The 20283-nt window shown below is 52.1% G+C and overlaps 3 protein-coding genes and 2 non-coding genes across 6 annotated transcripts; 4 read left to right on the top strand and 1 right to left on the bottom strand.

The window, feature by feature from the left end:
- The first annotated feature begins 176 nt into the window (after positions 1 to 176).
- On the top strand, positions 177 to 6803 carry LOC126643529 (T-complex protein 1 subunit zeta). Its single transcript, XM_050321946.1, has 14 exons — positions 177 to 360; positions 607 to 670; positions 1588 to 1722; positions 2327 to 2500; positions 2595 to 2698; positions 3352 to 3462; positions 3910 to 4069; positions 4298 to 4380; positions 4724 to 4820; positions 5109 to 5256; positions 5542 to 5675; positions 5787 to 5889; positions 6209 to 6281; positions 6453 to 6803. Exons 1-14 carry the CDS (start codon positions 227 to 229, stop codon positions 6523 to 6525), a joined length of 1593 nt encoding a protein of 530 aa, XP_050177903.1. The 5' UTR covers positions 177 to 226; the 3' UTR covers positions 6526 to 6803.
- LOC126643626 (small nucleolar RNA SNORA22) lies at positions 2066 to 2197 on the top strand. Its single transcript, XR_007629779.1, has one exon. It is a non-coding gene; the product is annotated as a small nucleolar RNA SNORA22 (small nucleolar RNA).
- On the top strand, positions 3090 to 3223 carry LOC126643625 (small nucleolar RNA SNORA15). The gene has a single exon (XR_007629778.1). It is a non-coding gene; the product is annotated as a small nucleolar RNA SNORA15 (small nucleolar RNA).
- A 674-nt stretch (positions 6804 to 7477) lies between the features above and the next one.
- SUMF2 (sulfatase modifying factor 2) lies at positions 7478 to 12264 on the top strand. The gene is made up of 9 exons (XM_050321911.1): positions 7478 to 7563; positions 7866 to 8022; positions 9171 to 9285; positions 9772 to 9816; positions 10027 to 10177; positions 10493 to 10548; positions 10959 to 11043; positions 11534 to 11699; positions 12037 to 12264. Exons 1-9 carry the CDS (start codon positions 7485 to 7487, stop codon positions 12140 to 12142), a joined length of 960 nt encoding a protein of 319 aa, XP_050177868.1. The 5' UTR covers positions 7478 to 7484; the 3' UTR covers positions 12143 to 12264.
- Positions 12265 to 12676: 412 nt separating this feature from the next.
- Positions 12677 to 20238, bottom strand: PHKG1 (phosphorylase kinase catalytic subunit gamma 1). 2 transcript variants are annotated; one of them, XM_050321910.1, is made up of 10 exons: positions 20102 to 20238; positions 17393 to 17526; positions 16916 to 17091; positions 16558 to 16612; positions 15877 to 15942; positions 15528 to 15691; positions 14861 to 14951; positions 13987 to 14140; positions 13786 to 13911; positions 12677 to 12989 (listed from the first exon to the last, which is right to left on the bottom strand). In XM_050321910.1, exons 2-10 carry the CDS (start codon positions 17473 to 17475, stop codon positions 12738 to 12740), a joined length of 1167 nt encoding a protein of 388 aa, XP_050177867.1. In that variant the 5' UTR covers positions 17476 to 17526; positions 20102 to 20238; the 3' UTR covers positions 12677 to 12737. The 2 variants fall into 2 exon arrangements, with proteins under 2 accessions (XP_050177867.1, XP_050177866.1); XM_050321909.1 differs by lacking the exon at positions 20102 to 20238 and adding an exon at positions 19453 to 19683.
- Positions 20239 to 20283: the final 45 nt, after the last annotated feature.

Raw genomic sequence — 20283 nt, 5'->3', positions numbered from 1 at the left:
GGCCGGCGCTCCGGCGAGCCAATGAGCGCCGCGCCCGCGCCCACACCGCCCCGCGCCTTCCCGCGGCGGGCGGAGCGACGGACGCCGCAGCCAATAGAAACGCGCCTGGCGCGGCGGAGGGCCAATCAGCGCGCCCGGAGTGTTCTAGAAGGGGCGGGGTTTGGCCTGCCCGCCCCGCCCCGCCCGCGCGGCGCAGGGCAGAGCAGAGCAGAGCGGAGCGGCGGCCATGGCGGTGAAGGCGCTCAACCCCAAGGCCGAGGTGGCCCGCGCCCAGGCCGCGCTGGCCGTGAACATCAGCGCGGCCCGCGGGCTGCAGGACGTGCTGAGGACCAACCTGGGCCCCAAGGGCACCATGAAGATGTGAGGGAGCCCTCCCGCCGCGGGCCGGGGTGGGGAGGGGGGGAGTAGGGGGGACGCACGGGCTGAGGGGAGGCGTGAGGGGAGAGGCGGGGGAGGCTCGGGGGGGCCGGGACGTGCGGAGGGGAACAAAGGGATGGATGAATGGATGTGTGGATGGATGAATGGATGGATGGGTGGGTGGGGCCCTTGGCCGCGCACGTGTGCTGGGGCCGAGGCGCCACTCACCCCCCCGGGTCCCCCACGCAGGCTCGTGTCGGGCTCCGGAGACATCAAGCTGACCAAAGATGGCAACGTGCTGCTGCAGGAGATGGTGAGCGGCTGCTGAGCCTCGCCGGGGAGGGAATTCAGGGAGGCAGGAGCCTGCTGGTAGGGCCAGTGAGTGCCTGTGGCTGAGGGGGGACCACGGCCCCCACTGTGGTGTTTGCCCCTGTGCATTGAGAGCAAAACGTCCCTTGGGAGGAAGGGAAAGGACTAAGTGCAGCTTAAATGGGTTCTTTCATGCTAAAGCAGTACTGTAAAGAAAACAGTGATAAAAAGCTAAATGCCACCATAAATAGTCCCATTGGGTTTTATCTCGCTGTAGTACAGTTACTAAGCACTCAAATGTGGGTACCGTTGTAGGTTTGTGGGCATCTAACCTGTTAAAATACCCTTCAGTCAACCACTGGTGATGCCAAGTGATACAAAAAAGACCAAAAGACTGATTTCTCGAGGTGAACAGAAGTCGTGTGGTGGTTGTGGAGAGTGGACAGACAGGCACGGTGCTCAGGGCTCCAGCAGCAAATGGGCTGCTCAGCAGAGCAACTGGAAAGAGACAAACTCATTGAGTGTTCTTTGGTTTCATAGTGATAAAATAAACAGCCAAAGGAGTAGCAAGTTAGTAGCAAGTACATACCAAACAAGCTAGGATATGTACAGCACTGATGATGCAGAGATAGCTAAATTAGCTCTAAACATGATGGATTTAGTGCCAGCAGCAGCTTGGATATGATGGTGGTGCACCCTTTCTCTGTCAAGCTCACAGTGAGGACTAATTTGGCTCTGGGCAAATTCAATCAACTTAGAACTGTTGTTGTTAAATGATGTTACTGCTTGAAACATGTTGAATTGACATAAACCATTAAAACATCACCGAGTCCTTACGAACTTTCTGTCAGCTGATCTCAGGTTGTTGCTGTGTGTACCAGTGCAGTGAGACTTCCTGCTCAGCTTCTTATTTTTGTCTAGCAAATCCAACACCCCACGGCCTCCTTGATAGCAAAAGTAGCAACGGCGCAAGATGACATCACTGGAGATGGCACCACCTCGAATGTCCTGATCATTGGGGAGCTCCTAAAGCAGGCAGATCTCTATATTTCTGAGGTGTGTATGCAGTGTGTTCCTGTTGCAGGTGGGCGAGCTAAAAGCTTCACTGAGACCCTGCAGCTTGTTTTGTTTAATGCTTAATACTAGAGAAACATAAACGTGTGTTTCTGCTTAAAAAGAGTGCATCAAAGAATTTGTAAAAAGGGAAAAGCTGGAGAGGAGGACTTTTTAAAACTTGTTCAAAATCAAACCCACTTATCGTGGATACTGTAGCTTTTAATAAGGTTTTGTGTGATACCTTCTGTTACTTTGTTTTGCCTGAGTAAAAACACTTCTTGGTGTTAAAAAGGAGATCCTCCCTGAGGGCAGGTCTTTTGAGTGTTAAGAGTAGACATTCATATTGCACAGTGAACACCCAAGTGTGCTTTGTAGTTCCCTTGGTTTCACTTCTGTGCTAGAATAATCTGTACTTTTCCTCTGCATTGAAAGGATTTGCATTCCTTTTATATGTATTCAGAAGGACAGAACAGCTTGTCTTTGCAGCATGCATATTCCCTATGTTTTGACATTACATGGAATATTGAAACCACAGGCTCTGTTTCTGAAAAAAGTCCCATTTTGTCTTCAGTGGTCTAATGACTTCTCTATCCCCTTGCATAAGGGCTTGCACCCTAGAATAGTAGCAGAAGGATTTGAGATTGCAAAGGAAAAAGCACTTGAAGTTCTGGAGCAGGTCAAAGTGACCAAGGAGATGGACAGGGAGACCCTCATAGATGTTGCCAGAACGTCCCTCCGTACTAAAGTTCACGCTGAGCTTGCTGACATCCTGACAGAGGTGAGTGCCCAGGTCTCCCCTGCCCTCTCTGTGTGAAGAGCTCCAGGTTTTAAAGTGCTGGCATTGTCACCGTTTCACCCCCGCTCTGTTCCAGGCTGTCGTAGATTCTGTTCTGACAGTCAGAAAACCAGACGAGCCCATCGACCTCTTCATGGTGGAAATCATGGAGATGAAGCACAAATCAGAGACTGACACAACGTGAGTCGGGAGTGTCCCTGAACTTCCCTGAGGTTTGAGTGGTCTGTAGGAGTCTTGGTTTCTTTTTCAGAGAATTTGGGCTACCACTGGAAAAATTACTAGGGAAGGGCTGAAAGAAAGGCAGAAATAGAGATTTCAGCCATAAATATCTCAGCAGGAGAAGTTTGTCAGTCACTGAACTTCATTCCCCGATGAAATTTTCGAATAGCAAAGAGCAGCACTGGCTTAAGCTTTTACACAACATAAAGACTTTTCTGCCTTAGTAATCGTGTCTGTGGCTTGGTTATTCTTTAGGTTTGTATCTGTTAAATACAAAATAGCATCTGATAAATGGCAGCTGGATTGTGGTAATCTGGGTGGCTATTCCATAGGCTTTGTATTTACCTCAGTGGCATGGCTGAATTCTGCACTAGCTTTCCTCAGTAGCTAATGCAGTCAGACACCATGCCAGAGCAAATTCCTTTTTCACTCTGCTTGGTGTGCTCTTCATATGGGAATGGGCATGCCCTTGGAAGGGGAACACATAATCCTTGTTTACTCCCAAAACAACTTCGTGTTGGACCAGTTCCTTAATTCTGACTAGCCTGCACTTCCATGGAATTCGTATCTTCCTGTGCATCCACTGACACACAGAATGGTTTTCAATCTTCCAGGCTGATCAGGGGGCTGGTTCTGGATCATGGTGCTCGCCATCCTGACATGAGGAAAAGGGTGGAAGATGCCTATATTCTTACCTGCAATGTGTCCCTGGAGTATGAGAAAACGTAAGTACACAGCAGCGAGGTGAGGAGCAGAAAGTGCTTGTGTCTGAAAGACTCTTCATTAACTTGTGCTTAAATCCCAACCAAAAGGACTGCACAGGTGTGGGAGGTGAAAGGGAAGAGGTGATGCCCCTTCTGCAGCCCTTTGGGAAAAGGGTAGCTCGTGGTTGAAATAATGTCTGTGAGAGGCTGAGCTTTGTGGTGGTTTTTATTTTCTTGTTTCATTGAGGAAAGGCTGAAAGTCTCTCTTACTTTCAAGTGTCTGCCTTATTGTAGTGGAAAAGCTCTGAACTAAAGAGCAGGAAGAGCAACCTGAGTTGAGGAGGGGGTCTTGTTTGTTTTGATTCAATTTCTTTAGGATTTTGCTGAAAAGATCAGTTCTCATGCTTGTTTCTACAGCAGAGAGGATAGTTTCCTTACTGCTTTGGTGGTTTGTTTTTTCTCCTTCAGAGAGGTGAGCTCTGGATTCTTCTATAAAAGTGCTGAAGAGAGGGAGAAGTTGGTGAAAGCAGAAAGAAAGTTCATTGAAGACAGAGTGAACAAAATCATAGACTTGAAAAGAAAAGTCTGTGGCGATTCAGATAAAGGATTCGTTTTGATCAACCAGAAGGTGAGATGAAGGGTGTAACTAAAAATTGATTTCATGGCCACCATGTGCTGTTTGACTCACTTGGTACAGAAATAGCTGCATTTAGGCTGGTACTTCTGAATTTGTGTGTACAGTTCCTACTTGAGATACTTTGTGAGCCCTGGGGAAGAAATTACTCAGTAGTGTCCGACTGAGAGAGGGTGTTTTTAGCTTTGTCTTTATCCTCATGGTCACTTCCTTCGTTTCCAGGGAATCGACCCATTTTCCCTGGATGCCCTCGCGAAAGAAGGAATTGTCGCTTTGCGGAGAGCTAAAAGGAGGAACATGGAAAGGTCAGTTCCTGGGGAGAGGAGAGGGTAAAATAACCAACCTGCTCTTCCAGACTGGGACAGTGAGTCAAGCCTGGCTTAAATCCACCTTCAAGAGCTCGGACTAAAGTGTCTCCTTCAATCTACGCAGCTCCTCGTGGTGTAACTCAGGGTAGTTTGTACACACTGTAGAAAGGCCAGTTCAGCACACTGAGGGATGGGGGAGTTTGAGCTCTCAGTAGGCTTCAGATGTAAAAGAGACTTAATTCTACAAACTTACTCTTCTGAAGAGCTCTCTGATGAACAGAAGCAAACTGGTCCTAGCTTAGGAATTGTGTTATGCTGAGCTGTGTGTGTTCTCTGCCAGGCTGACCCTGGCATGTGGTGGCACTGCCATGAACTCTGTGGAGGATCTCACTCCTGACTGTCTGGGACACGCAGGGCTTGTCTATGAGTACACACTGGTGAGTACAACCAAGAGCTCTGCTGGGGTGTTGAATTAAAGGCTGGTGGCATTTCACAACCCTGTGTGAAACGTCTGCCTGGATATTGGCTCTTGTCATACTGTATTTTCTTGGTGGTGTCTGTAAAATTGGAAAAAAAAGGAGAAAAAAAGATCCTGGTGGTTCTCATCCCTTCTCAAAGTGCTGTTAGTGCAGAACTGAACCTGAACACATCCAGCTTTTTTTTATTCGGTGTGTAAACTGATGAAGCAAGTGCCTGACAGGGATACACGACCCTGTTCCTCGCAGGGTGAAGAGAAATACACCTTCATTGAGAAGTGTGAGAACCCGCGCTCGGTGACGCTGCTGATCAGGGGCCCCAACAAGCACACGCTGACCCAGATCAAGGATGCCGTGAGGGACGGGCTGCGGGCCGTGAAGAACGCGATTGAGGACGGTGAGTCTGCTCTGCTGGGGATGTGAAGGGTCTCCCGTGGAATCTCACTGCAGAATTAGGGAATTCTGTATCAGCTTCCCTGCACTACTGCAGTCAGAGCCCAAGCCTCGTGTATTTCAGTTACAGCTCTGCCACCTTATAGTTTACAGCTGTGTAATTATTCAGCTGCTCAGGTACAAGCTGTCTTTTTAAGAGTGAAGGAAGAGATCGAACTGCACTGAAAATGAACTGTTTGAGTTGGAATAGGTGCTTGCTTTGGTCTGACTGTCGAGTTTTCCCTTGCAGGGTGTGTGGTTCCAGGAGCAGGGGCACTGGAGGTGGCAGTAGCTAATGCTCTTGTTAAGCATAAACCCAGCGTGAAAGGAAGAGCCCAGCTTGGAGTTCAGGCTTTTGCTGATGCTCTGCTCATCATTCCTAAGGTAAAGGAGTTCCTGAATAAAGTGACATTAAAGCACGTGCAGACCCATTGCTTTTCCTGCTGGAGGGCTCTTTAATTAACAACATGAAGTGATGTCTCTCTTCTGTCCAAGGTTCTCGCTCAGAACTCCGGGTATGATCCCCAGGAGACCTTAGTGAAGGTTCAGACGGAGCACGTGGAATCAGGGCAGCTCACTGGGGTGGATCTGAACACTGGTAAGTACTTCCTGAACAATGGGGTGATGCCCTAGTAAAGAACCTGTCCTGGCTCAGCTCTGAAGAACAAAGTTGCTCTGAATGCAGAAGGCTTTACCTTTTTCCATAAAAAACTACACAAAAGCCTTGGCAGGTGTCCTGCTGCTGCAGTTGGGTGTGATGTAGCAGTGCATTCTGGTTTAAGGGTTTTTAGTGAAGATAAAGCACGTGGTGACACTGTGTTGGATGTACTGAGTGATATCAAATGTCAGACAGCAGAAAGTCTCACTTTTAAGTTCTGTGAACTGGTTTTTTAAAGACTGTTTCACTTCTGTTGTAGGGGAGCCAATGGTGGCTGCAGCAGCTGGAATCTGGGATAATTACAATGTCAAAAAGCAGCTGCTCCATTCATGGTAAGCATTCATTCATTCCTCACAGTATTTCCACTTTAAACACCAGTGGCTATTTGATCATTTAAATGATAAAGTGGAACTGGGATATCCCAGGAAACGCAAAAATAAACCTGAGTCTTCTTGAACTATGTGAGCTGGGCAGTTCTAACAGTATTTATTTACTGTTTCTAGCACGGTGATTGCCAGCAACATTCTGCTGGTGGATGAAATCATGCGAGCTGGGATGTCCTCTCTAAAAGGCTGAGGTGGATCTGCTGGTGGGACGGTGGCAGCTCTGGATGTGCCCCGTGGAATGTGTCCAAGGAATCCCCCTGATGGCCATGTCCTTGGCCCTGGTGGATTTCCCAGCAATGGAAGTCACTCTGCCGTAAGGGGCAGCCCCTTTGGAAAAACACGGCCTCTCAAAATATTATCAACTTAATCAAAGATTTGGCTCTAAAAATGAGTTATTTATTTTTGATTTCACTGAAGTGTACGGCTGCGGTTGTTTTTACCCAATAAACTGTTCTGTTCTGTGCTTTATGTGCGTTGGTTCTTTCAAAACTCCTCCTGAACATTCTGCTTCCAGCCTTCCCTGGAATTTGTTCAGTAAACAAAAGAGCTGGATTAAGACAATCACTTAATAGTTTTGTACTTGCTTATGAATCAAACTGAGTTCACTTTACTGCAGAATGGGTTGATGTGGGCGGAAGGAAGGACCTGTGCAAGGTTCTCACCCTTGTCACAACAGAGGGGTGAATTTTTAGCACTGATACTGGTGCACTAAAGTATTTATGGAGGAGTGCTAGAGGAGGTCTAGGCAGAGCTGCAGCTTTAGATCGGGATTATTTATGGGAGGGGAACTCACCCCTGCCCTTCTAAATGATTTTCCCCAATCCCGGTGCTGCTTTGTGTTAACAGACAAGGGTCTCCTTCCTCATTCACGTGGCTGCTGAATGACCATAAAAGGAACCTTAAAAACCCGAAACCCACCAACGAAAAGCTCCTCAAACACCAAAAAAAGTCCCCCTGCGTGCCTAGGTGGTGGGAGTGTTTGCGGGTGGCCCCGGTGCCAGAAGGCGAAACGCATTTCAACCTCTGCGTGTCGTTCGTAGTTGCGGAGAGAAGGAAATGCCCCTTTTCTCACAGAACGGACCATCCACGTGGGGCAGGGCCCGGAAGCGCTTCCCGAGCCCGCAGCACCTCCGGGTCGGATACCCCGGGATGGCCGGGGCGGCGGGGTCGGTCCTGCTCCTGCTCCTGCTCCCGTTCCTGGTCCTGCTGCGCTGCGGGGCTCAGCGCGGTGAGAGCCGAGACCCCCGCGCATCCCCCGCACAGCCCACCCTGCCCTCCCCCGAGCTCCCTGCCGATCCTCCCCTCGCCAGGGGAGCCACTCCCTGCCCCAGAAGCACTGAAAACGGGACTTAAAATGTTTTAAACCTCGTCACCGACCCCCACACCCCAGACCTGTAGGGGCGCCGGTCGCAGTCGCTGCTGCAGCGCATCCCCCTCCATCCCTGCGGGATGTCCCGGCAGGAGCTGCGCTGTCCTGCTCGGTCTCGTCTGGAAATTGAACTTCTCGTGCTGAATCTCTTCCCCTTTCAGCTCCTGGGAAGGATGAAGGCATGGTGCAGCTGCCCGGAGGGACATTCCAGATGGGATCCAGCTCCCTGGAGAGGAGGGGCGAGGAGGGGCCCGTCAGGGAGGTGACGGTGAAGCCGTTCGCTGTGGACAAACACCCCGTCACGAACAGGGATTTCAGGTGAGAGCCAAGGCTCTGCCGGGAGAGCCCTCGGTGCCTCGGGTGGCTGAGGGGAGGGTGCTGCTCTGGGTGTGGGTGCCGGGTCGTTTGGCGCTGGTTCCTGCGGTCTGAAAAGCCAACGCTTGGGTGTTCCCAAAAAATGTGCCTGTCAGTAATAAATCACACTACGAGTGCAAGCCAAAACATCTTACCTGTGTAGCTTGCAAACATCCTTCCTTTTGTTTATTCTTTCCTCCTCTTTCTTTCCCCTTGTTTCTTTCTCTTCCTCTTCCTTCTCCTCATCCTCCTCCCCCTTTTTCTCTTTTCTTTATCCTCTTCTTTTTCCTCTCCTCTCCTTCCTTCTCTTCTTCTTCTGTTCTTTTTCTCTTTATTTTCTTCCTTTTCTCCTCCTCCTCTTCTTTCCCCCTTCTCTTTCTTTTCTCTTCTTCCTTTTGTCCTCCTGCTCCTCTACTTCTCCTCTGCTACTCCTCTTCCAAAAACACATATTTTTTGTGTGGGTGCCTCTTTTTTACTAATAGGGCTCTTCTACTTTAGATTTCAGGTTCCTGTAGGTTCAATTCCCATTTGTAAACACCAGACCACTCCATGAATTTTATCAAAGCCCTTGTACAGAGCACTGATAAATGCATTGGGGGAAATGCCTTTGCTTGCCTGGCTGAGCCCTCGTTGGTTAAAAACACTTCCTTGCACCAGAAATTGCCCAATAATGACAATTATTGCAACAAGTGGAGTAGAACAGGGTATTATTCAGTAGTATGTGACTTTTTTTTTGCTTTTTGGGGGCATTTACAACAGCAGCTGCAGGTTTTACTGGCACTTAAGGGATTTTGGATCTCTGCAATTGTTACTTATTATGGAAGACCTGAGTGCAGGGTGAGTTTACCTGCACAGGTAACATAAGAACAATCAGATCTGTGAACAGGTGCACATTGGATGGTTTTATCTGTTAAATCTATATGTTAAATCGAAATCTAAACTATACAGAACTGTGCTGGGGAGGAGCCAGGACTCTCTGGAGTTGGGGTGTCTGTAGGTCATGTACCTTTTGCCTTGCTCTGAACTTGCTGCATGCACAAATTGCTGTATTTGGTGGTGCAGCACTTGAAGATCTCTTACCCAGAAGCCTGAGCATGTTGTGTTTATGCCAGGGAGTTTGTTAGAGAAAAGAAATATAAAACAGAAGCAGAAGCGTTTGGCTGGAGCTTTGTCTTTGAGGATTTCGTGTCCGAAGAGCTGAAAAAAAAAGTCACCCAAAAACTGGAGGTAAATCTAAACCCCCCCAGGGATGAGTTTCAGTGATGATGGGTTTGCTTTTCCACTGAAGAAAAGTGCAGGGCCTGGCTGATCTCAGGGGTTTTCCTTTATTCTGGGGTTGTTCTGATTTTGAACCTGACAGGGTTTTGAACCCCGGGATGGGCTGGGGTTGTTTCCTGATGCTCCTCTGTTCACATCCTCTGTGAGCACTGTCAGAGCTGCTCCAGGGAACTGTGACAGAGCAAAGCTGGTTTCAAAGTGCTTCAGTGAAAAACTAAACCAGCATGAGCCTCTTGATTTATTTTCACATCTAAAAGCAGATGCCTCTGCTCTGTGGGGAAGCACCATCCCAGTGCCTGTGATAACCCAGCTCAAACTGCAGCCTTGACCCACTTCCAGACTAAACACGCGCTGCTGTGGAATGGTGTCAGGGGGTGTCACCAGTTCAGGTGTCACCAGTTTACCTTTAACCTGGTGTTGTTTTTCTCTCCCCAGTCGGCCCCGTGGTGGCTGCCCATCGAAAAGGCTTTTTGGCGACAGGTGAGTGAAGAAAACCTGCTGTGGTGAATCCTGTCCGTGCTGGGAGCTCGTGTGGGTGCCAGCGTGAGCCGAACCTTATCGACCAAAAATGGGGGGAAAAAATAGCATCTCTGCTGCACTTTCCACCCCTTCACCTATTCCACCCCCTGGTCCCTTTTTAAGTGAGAATTTGATAGTCATTTCAAATCTGCTTGCTGTGATTCCTCCCAGCCCTCAGGCCCTGGCTCCAGCATAAAGGACAGGCTGGATTACCCAGTGCTGCACGTGAGCTGGAACGATGCACGGGCCTTCTGTGCCTGGAGAGGGAAGAGGCTCCCGACGGAGGAGGAGTGGGAATTTGCTGCCAGGGGAGGACTGGAGCGTATGTACCACAAGCTCTGACCTTTTCCCAAACTAAGGCATCGAATAGTGTTAGTCCCATCAGATCCAAACCTCAATCCTGGGATGTTTTCACTGGTTAATTGGTGGGGGGAGAAAAGGGGTGGGGAGGAGATAAATCACCTTTTTTGGTCTGGGAGTCTAATAATAATAACAATAATTTGCTGATTCCCATCTCTCAGTGTCTGTAGGGATGAGACCCACAAGCCCTGTTCATATAATTACAAAACCAATCATAAAAGCCTGGTTAAAAACTGGAGTGACACAAGAGTAATGGGTGTCTTTTCCTCCTTGGCAGAAAGGCTGTATCCCTGGGGAAACAAATTCCAGCCAAACCGTACAAATCTGTGGCAGGTGAGATCCTAAAAATCATCCCATCTATGCTGAACTCTCCTGAGCATGGTGGTTAACTCGACCACTGCACTGGCTGCTGGTGCTGGGAAGCACTGGGGACTTACCTGCAGAGTACTGAAACTCAGCTCCTGGTGGGTTATCCAAAATACCTTTAGAGAGAGCAGGGTCACCCCAGCTTCCCTGGGAAACCAGGATTCCACTGCTTCTTAAAATTCATACAGAAATTTGTTTGCAAAGGGGGTTGTCTTGGGACAACTTTAGGTGGTTGATCTCTCTTGGCCAGAAATGCTGCGTAAATTTGCAACAGAGAGTTATTTGCCTGATTCAGGTGTGACACAGCCCTGTGAAAAGCAAGATTTTATGTTGTTTCTGTGGTGGTTCTTTGCTTGGAGTGATGTCTCTTCCCCCAGGGTGATTTCCCGCGGGAGGACACGGCTGAGGACGGTTATCACGGCGTCTCACCGGTGACAGCCTTCCCCCCTCAGAACAGCTACGGTACATCCTCCTCCTGCTCTGGGGCATCTGCCTCCTAAATTAGCACTTGTTACAAAATCCTGTCACTCTGGCAGAGTTTCAGATGTGATGTGGGCTCACAACAGCATCTTGACGGAATAGCCGAGCCCAGAAAAGCATTGCTGGTTGGTGCTGAAGTTGACTCCAGTGCACCAAACCATCCCCTGCTTTTAATCAAAACTTGGTTGTTTTGCAACTCAGTGTGATGTACATGAAAATCCCCAGCACACTGGAGGGCAGTGGATGCCGTGCTCTCACACAAGTGGGAAATGATGAGACACATTAAAGACCCAGTTGTAAACTGGGGCCAGTTTGGAACGCAGTGAAGAGCTTCTGGTTCCCAGTCTCACCATTAAACCACACTCTTGCAGTGATGCTTGGAATGTTGTGCCGCCTCTCACACACCAAAGTGCTTTTGCAGCCCTCACAAATGTGCTCTCCTAATCCTGACACAAAACCATCCCTGTCTCAGGGCTCTACGACCTGCTGGGAAACACCTGGGAGTGGACGACCTCGGAGTTCCTGGCTCCGGGAAGGCCATCCAGGCAGGGGGCTCAGCACATGCAGGTCCTGAGAGGGGCTTCGTGGATCGACACTGCAGATGGGTCTGCAAACCACAGAGCTCGTGTTACCACCAGGTAGGTCCGGGCAAGGCCCAGGTGCTGCTTTGCAGGGATTTCCTCTGGCTTGGTTTTATTTGGAATGGGGGTTTGTTTTAAAAGATAATTGTTTGTTCCTACTCAGTTTTTTGGAGGAGCAGCTGGGAGAACACACTAGAAATACTGCTAAAACTTTCCTGCTATAAATCCATCCCTAAGTGCTTCTCAAATCATGTGCATTTTCCCTCAAGTATTTAGAATTAAATGCATTTCTTGAGGGTATTCAAGGGAAATGGAAGATGTTTCAGCAGATCACATTAAATGATCTAAGTGTTAACTAGGGAGGGTTAATTTTGGGTTTCTTTTTCACTGTGAGAATGGGGAACACACCAGACTCGGCCTCCGACAACCTCAGCTTCCGCTGCGCTGCCGACATCCCGCCCGTCACAGCCCGGAAAAGCCGGACCAAACCCGAGCTCTGAGGGGTCACTTGGGAAGACCTGAGGCATTTTCTCCTGTGGAGATGATCAGTAACCCCCCAGCTGTCACTTTCCATTAAACCCTAATGATTTTTAAAAATTAAAAATAAATACTTTCAGCTATAGCTCCTTTGAGCACTGGGATGTCTGGGTGGGAGCAGCGACTGGGGATGGCAGGCAGGGGGGATTTGTCTTTAGTATCCATTTTGTGTGGTAGATATTCCAGCTCTCCTTTTGGTGTCCTTTTTAAATAAGCAGAGGGGGGTATGTGTGTGGGACCAGGCCAGAGCTTCTCTGACCTCCAGCCCCTGTGGTGTGTGGGGCTGCCATGAGGGTCATGCTCTGGTGCTGGGCTTTGCCAAGGGCTGAGCCTTCCCCACTGGGAGCTGCAGCTGGTTATGCCTCTATTAAAAGATGGCTTCTCCAAACCCATTCTTACAGTGGGACAAACCCCAGGGGCAAATGACAGCTTGGTCTGCATTTGCACCTGACCCGAGGCCAGCGAAAGAGAAGGAAAGAAAAACAGAAATCCCCACCTTTTGTTTTCAAAGATTTTACTCGCCTATCGTGAGCCAAATCACCGGCTTCCACAGGGAGGTCAGAACAGCCCCTCCTCGGTCGCCAGGGTCAGCAGGATGGCCTTGCAGGTGTTCTCGAAGAGGGCAGCCCTGTTCTGGGCCTCCCCCTTCTTCACCCAGTGCCGGTAGGTCCTGAAGGCACAGGCGTCGATGAGCTTCCGGACGGGCTTCAGGGCGTAGGGGTCGCGCACCACCAGCTCCCTGGTGACCGACTTGGCCAGCCGGTACTGGTAGTAAATTCTCACCGACGCCAGGACGGTCAGGCAGATCACCTGCAGCACAGGGGGACAGGCTGCAATCCCTGGGCGCTCCCACAGCACGGCCAGGCCGGCCCCAGCGCGTCCCGTGCAGCCGCTATCCGTGTGCAGGAGTCGGGAGAGAGCCCGGCTCCTGGCACTGCTGTTCAGTCTGTGTGGGGCTGGAGGGGGCCATGCATCCACGCCAGAGAATCACGGAATGGTTTGGCTTGGAAGGGACATTAAAGCTCATCTTGTCCCAGGCCCCTGCCCTGGGCAGGGACACCTTCCACTAGACCAGGTTGCTCCACACCCTGACCTTAAACACTTCCAGGGATGGAGCATCCACAGCTCCTCTGGGCAACCTGTGCCAGGGCCTCCCCACGCTCACAGGGAAGAATTTCTTCCTTATACCTAATCTAACCCTGCTCTCTGTCAGTGTGGAGCTATTTCCCCTTGTCACGTCACTCCATCCCTTGCCCAGTTCCCTCTCCAGCTCTTTTGGAGCCCCTTTAGGCACTACAAGGGGCTCTAAGGTCTCCCTGGAGCCTTCTCTTCACCAGGCTAAACAACCCCAGCTCTTATATAATGTTTTTCTGGGGGGGGTGAGAGGCAAGCTTTTCCCTTCTCTTATTTAACCCCCATCCTGTGATAAAGCCCTTAGGAAGTACCAGTACACACTAAAGTGCTTGGAGAGGGATCTCCACCCAGGCTGCCGCATCCTCCCAAAGCCCAGCTCCATCAGCCTTGCTGAACTCCCAGTTTCTCCGGGGCTCAGCTGGGAAGTCCAATCCTCCTGCTGTGCTCCTGCAGCTCCCAGGCTCCTCCTCACCTTGAATTTCCGGAAGGGGCTGAAGTGCCGGACCTCCTCCACATCGTACTGCTGGAAGAAGGGGTGTGCCAGCGCCTCTCCAGCCGTGTACCGCTGCCGGGGGTCCACCACCAGGAACCGGGAGATCTGCAGGGGGGGCGCCCAGATGTACCCCAGGTTTCTGCAACACCACTCCCGATTTTTCCCGCCCCAAGCACCTACCAGGTCCTTGACGGTGTCGGAGCGGTCGTCCCACTCCGGGGAGCTGAACTGGTAGTCCCCGTTCATGATCATCCGCAGCATCAGCATCTGCTTGCGGTGCCAGAAGGGAGGGGAGCCGGCCAGCAAGGTGTACATGATCACCCCGGTGCTCCACCTGTGGGCAGCCCAAATTGAGCCTCCAGCCCCGCTATGTGGGTGGCTACACTTGCCTTTGCCTCCCTGGAGAACCAGGAGGAAACTGCCCTGGGTGGTGTTGGTGAGGGAGGCTGAGCTGCTGATGAGGCTTGTTAATATTTTAGGGGAAGGAGAAGATGTGGGAGGGTGGGATGCAATAGTGCTCTGAGACGTTCAGCTCAGGCTGGGGTGGGCAAAGTGTCCTGTCATAGCAGTTAACAGTGATATTTAAACTGGACAGGGACCGAAATGCCCTGGTGTGTTTTGAGTGCTTGGTTACGGCTCTGACCACTGAGGGCCTGAGCCTGAAGCCACCAGAGATGGTGGCAAAGTTCCTGTGGGGCTCTGATGGGCTGTCCTGAGCTGGCTGCTCTCCCAGGGGCTGCCTCGGGTTCATGTGTGTTTAAACAAGGTGTATGATGTGTCCTGGAGCTCAGCTGAGTTGATTCTTATGAACAGAAAGTGTTGCTTTGCTTCCTCCCTGATGGGGCAAAGGCTGCTTCTCCCCCTGCTCTGTGCCTGAGCCCCCTGGTCACCAGGACAAGCCCCTTGCAGCTGCCAGTGTTGTCTTTTGGTGCATCATTTAGCTCTTTCCAAACATTCCAGTGGGTTCCTATTGGCACAACTCTGGCTGTGCCTCAAACCACGTGTGTTTTGGGAACAGCTTGAGGGGGAGCTGTGGGGGCAGCGTCTCACTCACATATCGACCTCCTTCCCGTAGCCTTGGTGCTCGTCATCCATGGAGCACTGCAGGATCTCGGGGGCCAGGTATCCAGGTGTGCCACAGATCTCTGAGGAGACAGGGCAGAGCATCATCCCCCTGAGCCACCCAGGAGGTTTGTGCCACCCCCACTCACCCACCCCCGAGTCGATGAGGGGGAACTGTATTCCAGGTGGGATCTCTGCGGTGGGATGGTGCTCCCAGGAGTAACTGCAACTCAGTGGTGGCTTTTCTTGCTGAGATAAAGTGGCTAAAAAGCAGGTGAACAGAGGGATGGGGATGCTGCTGGGAGGGAATGCCTGCTGTTGGGATATGTGGCTCTTTGCAGGTAGGAGCTGGGGGGAAAAAAACATAATGTTGGGCAGTAAATGGACAGGATCAACTCATGATGGAGGAAAAAGGATGTGGAAAGAATAGGATGGTTTCCCTAAGGGGCAGCAACTTTTTCATGGCAAGGAGAGCAGTGTGGAGGCCGAGGGCAGGCAGAACTCATGTATGAGCAGGAGAGCACCCCAAGACCAGCACCAATTTGCACCCATGGCAGAGAGACTGGCCCAAGGGGACAGTGGGGCTGCAAAAACTCCACTGACTCCCATGGGCACTGCAACAACATTCCAGCATCACCCTCACCTTGGCATCCTCCTACCTTTGAGCTTCTCATTCTCGTTCAGCTGGCAGGAGAAGCCAAAATCTGTCAGCTTAATGTTCATGTCGTCATCCAGGAGGATGTTCTCCGGCTTCAGGTCCCGGTGGACGATGTTGATGGAGTGGAGGTACTGGATCACTTCCAGCAGCGCTCGCATGATCTTCCTGGGGATGGATGGCAACACATGTCCTATCCTGAATGCACCACGCTCCCAGGGATGGGGATGGGGACAGGAGCACAGCCTGGGGTGCTGTTCTGTCCATGGTTGCCGTGCTGGCTGCAAAGTTGTCCCTCAAAACCACGCTGTGCTTCTGCAACGTGATTTTCAGCCATCTGCATCTGGCCTTACCTGGTTTCTTTCTCGCTCAAGGTGACTTTCTCGGTGAGGTAGTCGAAGAGCTCCCCTCTTTTCATCCTGCATGAGGTGGGGGAAGCAGAGTCAGGCAGCTGTAATGGCAAACCAGGGTGGTGGCACCCAGGGGTTGCTGTCCCTTAACAACCCAGGGCACCCACTGCACAAAATAACCAGCTGACTTGTTAGCAAAAAAGGGTAAAAATGCCTTTAATGTATTTCTGTAAAACATCAGGTGGCAGGAGAAAAGGCTGTGCCTGGAGAGGGCAGGTTTGGAAAGAATCACAGAATTGTTAAGGTTGGAAAAGACCTTTAAGATCATCAAGTCCAACCATGAAAGATGGGACAGGGACGGGGCTCTCAGAGTGCCATCCCCCTCCACTGACATCCATCCCACTGCCCTGGCATCAGGAGCTGTGGCATCACAGACACCGTGGTCCCACTGAGCATATAAATAACCCACAGGGATGCATAACAGCTCCCACCAAATGTTACAGGAAACCTGAGCTGCTGACGGAGGTGAAACAGTGCTGGCAGCAAGGTTGCAATGAGCTGGCTCAGTTCTACCTAAAGCAAGAGCTGGTTGTGCCCCCACTTTGCCCTGTCTGGGCCATAAAAAGCTGGGGCCAATCTGCAGAGGGGGAAGGGGCCTGGGGTGCTGGGCAAGCTGGTACTTACAGGTCAAACACCAAGAAGAAGAAGGTGCTGGATTCATAGCTGTCCTTCAGCTGGACTGCAATAAAACACGAGGGCTGTGAGCACAGTGTATAACGTGTTCCTGTCTGCTAACACTGCTGATTTAATTGCTAACTGAATTAATGAGGAGTTGATCTGCACTAGTGTTTTGGCTTGGAGACAACATGGGCGCTGCTGGTGCGTGTGTGGAGGCAGAGCAAACAACACCCTGAGCAGGCGCCCTGCATCGTGCTAGGACCACCAGAGCGCTGACCCTCCAGAGATCTCATCCCAAAACCCCTTCCTGTGGGGACACGCTGGAGAATTCAACAGGGCAGAAAACCCCCTTGCCCCGACTTACTGACGTTGGGGTGGCCCGAGACTTTGCGGAGGATGTCGATCTCCTTCGCGGTGGCCTCCCGCAGCTCCTGCACCTCCTTGGGGGAAATGTTCCCCGCCGTGATGTCGATGATCTTCACGGCATATTCCTGACGGGTGGTTTTGTGGATGCACCGACGGACGACGCTGCTCACCCCCCTGCCAGGGACGACACGGACAGGGTGGGGGTTCCACTCCTCCCCACCCCAAGCCGACCCCACGGCCGTGCCATCGGCACCTGGGCCGGCCGGTGTTTTCGTGCACGAGCGGGTCTCGCTCTGTCGCCCTGTCTCGGTGGGACAGGAGGTTTTTTGAGCTGATGGAAAGTGCTGTTCCATGCTATTTTTAGCCCCATGCTGCTGTGGGCCCTGTTTGTATCAGATTCCCAGGGAACGCTGTTCCTATCGGGCGCTGGAATGAGCGAAACCAAAACAAGCGGTTTGCCAAGAACAGGCTTTACCTGCCCAAAACCTCCTTCGGCTCATATTTTTCATAAAACTCCTTGGATGAGTTCCAGTCTGGTAGCTCTTCTTCCTTGGTCATCTCTGGCTCCTATCTGGCAGCACTCTGGGCTCGTCTGCAGGCACAAAGGGTCTGTAAGGAGAAAAGAGTGAGGACAGGCACTGGCTGCCTCAGGGCCAGGAGCCTTGATCCCTTCTGGAGGAGAAAATACTGAGGAGGAAGGAGGAGGACAATCCTGGGCCAAAGACCAACAGGATTATTTTTCTGGTTGGAAAAGCCAAGCTTTGCCCCTGGGACCTTGTGGAGATCCCACTGAGAACAGGAGAAATCCCACTGGATTCCCCCATAGCCTGGCTGGGGCAAGGCTTTGGGGAGCACTGCAGCACCTCAAAACCTGATCCCTTCCCCACACCCAGCTCACAGGGCAAGTAGCAGCCTCCAGAATCATCACCCCATGCCAACACCACCCAAAGTCCCTTGCCAACTGCTGGAATCTGCCTTTTTTTTCTTTCTTCTTTTTTTTTTCACTTATTATTTTTAAGACGACAAAATTACCTTTGCCTGAGAATAAGGAGGTAAAAATAGTGTTTAAAGGGAAGGGAAAAGGACTAAGGAGGAAAAATGGGTGGTGAGAGGCAGTGAAGCAGCACGAGGGGCTCAGTGGGTCAGTGTGCAGGTGGAGGACTGGGTGCTGTGGGGTCAGTCGGGGCCAAGCCAGCATGAGGACAGCAGCTGAACAAGCTTCCTCAGCCACTTGTGTGCAGCTGCCAGCAGCCTCCAAAACTCTTCTGAGGCTCTTATCCCATTTCTTTTTCCTATTTCGGGGTTGGGATTTTTTGATACGTGCTGCTGTTGCTGGAGGAGGAGCAGTGTGACGGTATTTTGGAAGGGGCATGGGATATCATCAGTACTCCTGATCCCTAATTTTTACTGGCTTTTCCCTTTAAGCTCTGGGAACTGAATGTTTTCAGCTTCTTTCTGTGCCCGTACACGGAGTCCAAGCAATTAGGATGGAAAGCAGCTCTTACAAGCTTAGGCAGCAACACTGTCACTTTGGGGTGACAGTTGCTGGGGAGGGGACAGAGGCTTTTCCTCTCCCCCCCTCTCCAAGGTGGAAATAAGTTTGCCACGGCACTGGCATCTCTTAGTACATTTAAATCTCATTATCAGTGTGTATCTGTCCTGATCTGGCTGTAAAGACTAATGGGGTGTTTTGGGTCTCTGGCTGTTGCTGCCAGGAGTGATTGTCTAACATGGGCTGTTCTAAACAGCCATAAGTTTGATTTCATTTATAAAATTTTAGCCGTTGGAAATATTACAAGAAACGCCAAACCAAGCCTGGGCTGGAATTATAAACGAGAGGCGGGATCAGGAAGTAGGAAAAATAAAATATCTCCGAGGGGGAGGAGAGCCAACACCTTTGATTCTTTTTGAAGTGAAAAATGCACATCCCGGGGGGGTTGGTGTTGTGGGGAAGGGCTGGAGGCTGGAAGGGGGGTGCTGACGGGACAAGTGTGGGATCCCTCTGCCGCCTTCTCCTGGGAGGAGAGAGCCCGGGCGCTGGTGAGAAACACCCTGGAATTATATAAGCAGCAGGTCCGTGGCACTAACGGGATACGCGGGGACTGCAGGGAGGGGGCAGAGGGGGGAATTTTCTCTCTGGGCATCGCCCCCCGCCCGCAGCCGCCACACGGGGTGGAGAGGGGGGGATCCTTGATCAGTATGCAATAACGTGCAAATACCCACAGGGATGAACCTGGAAAGCTCAAGCCAAACCCAGCTTTTAGGCCGGTTTTTAAGCACTGGAGCTCCCCCTCCTCTCGGCCCCCAGCCGAGAACAGGCTCCAGCAGCGCCGCCGACCCCCATTCCAAGGCAGAGGGGAGGGGTGTCCCTGCCGCGACCCTCCCGCCGCCGCACCCGGACACAAATAAAAACGCTGGGAAAACAGGAGTTTTGCGAGGCAGCGACACCCCACACACACATACACACCACCACCACCCCCTTTCTCGCCCGCCCCGAACGCGGCCGGTCCCCCCGCGGCGCCGGCGGGGCCTCACCTCGCTGAGGGCGGCCCGGGCTGGGCCCAGGCCTGGCGCCGGGCTCCGGGCGCGCTGGGGGCCGGGATCTGGGAGCTCGGGGCCGGGATCTGCAGCGCTCAGGGCCGGGATCCGGGCGCTCAGGGCCGCCCGCCGCCGCCCGGCCGCGGACAGAGCGCAGCGCGAGTTGGCAGCGGCGGGCGCCGGGCGGGCATGGCCGGGCAAGGGGCGAGGGGGGGGGCCCGGGGGCCGCCCCGGAGCTGCGGGACTTGCCCGCCGCGCCGCCCGGGTTTAATTATAATTAACCCTTGGGCGGCTGAGCCCCGCCGGGGCCCCGCGCCGCTCGCTCCTCCCGCGGGGGTGTTGCCGTGCAGGCGGCTGCGGGGTCCGGGATTCCCCCGGCGCGTCGGCCGGCCCGCCCGCGGGCAGCGCTGCGGGGACGGACAGGGCGGGCGGGGGTGGGAGCGTGGAGTTATCACGGTGGGAAGCGAGCTTTAAAGTCGTCCAGTCCAGCCGCGCAGTGACCCCTAAACTACATCGCCCAGCTCCTCCTGAACGCACCCAGGGATGCTGACTCCCACCTCCTACCTGGGCAACCTGTTCCAAGTGCCCGACCACCCCAACAGTGAAAATAGTTTTTATAGTATCCAATCTGAATTTCCCTTCTCACCTTAAGGCCATTTCCTCTCACAGCTGGGCCCAAACTGGTTTTATTTCTGTTGCACCTCGGAAGTGAGCTGGGAGCTTCATCAGCAGAGGCAAAGCTGCTGGTGTCACCAGCCCTCGTTCCTCATGTGTGAGGTGACCCTTCCCCCAGGAGTAGGACTTTATCCTGTTGGGTTCCTTCCAACT

This window comes from Myiozetetes cayanensis, unplaced genomic scaffold (genome assembly GCF_022539395.1).
Source record: "Myiozetetes cayanensis isolate MyiCay16 unplaced genomic scaffold, myiCay2020 scf27, whole genome shotgun sequence".
In the NCBI taxonomy this organism is placed as follows: Eukaryota; Metazoa; Chordata; class Aves; order Passeriformes; family Tyrannidae; genus Myiozetetes; species Myiozetetes cayanensis.
The sequence above is the reverse complement of the archived record's forward strand: the minus strand, read 5'-3'. Positions and strand labels throughout refer to the sequence as shown.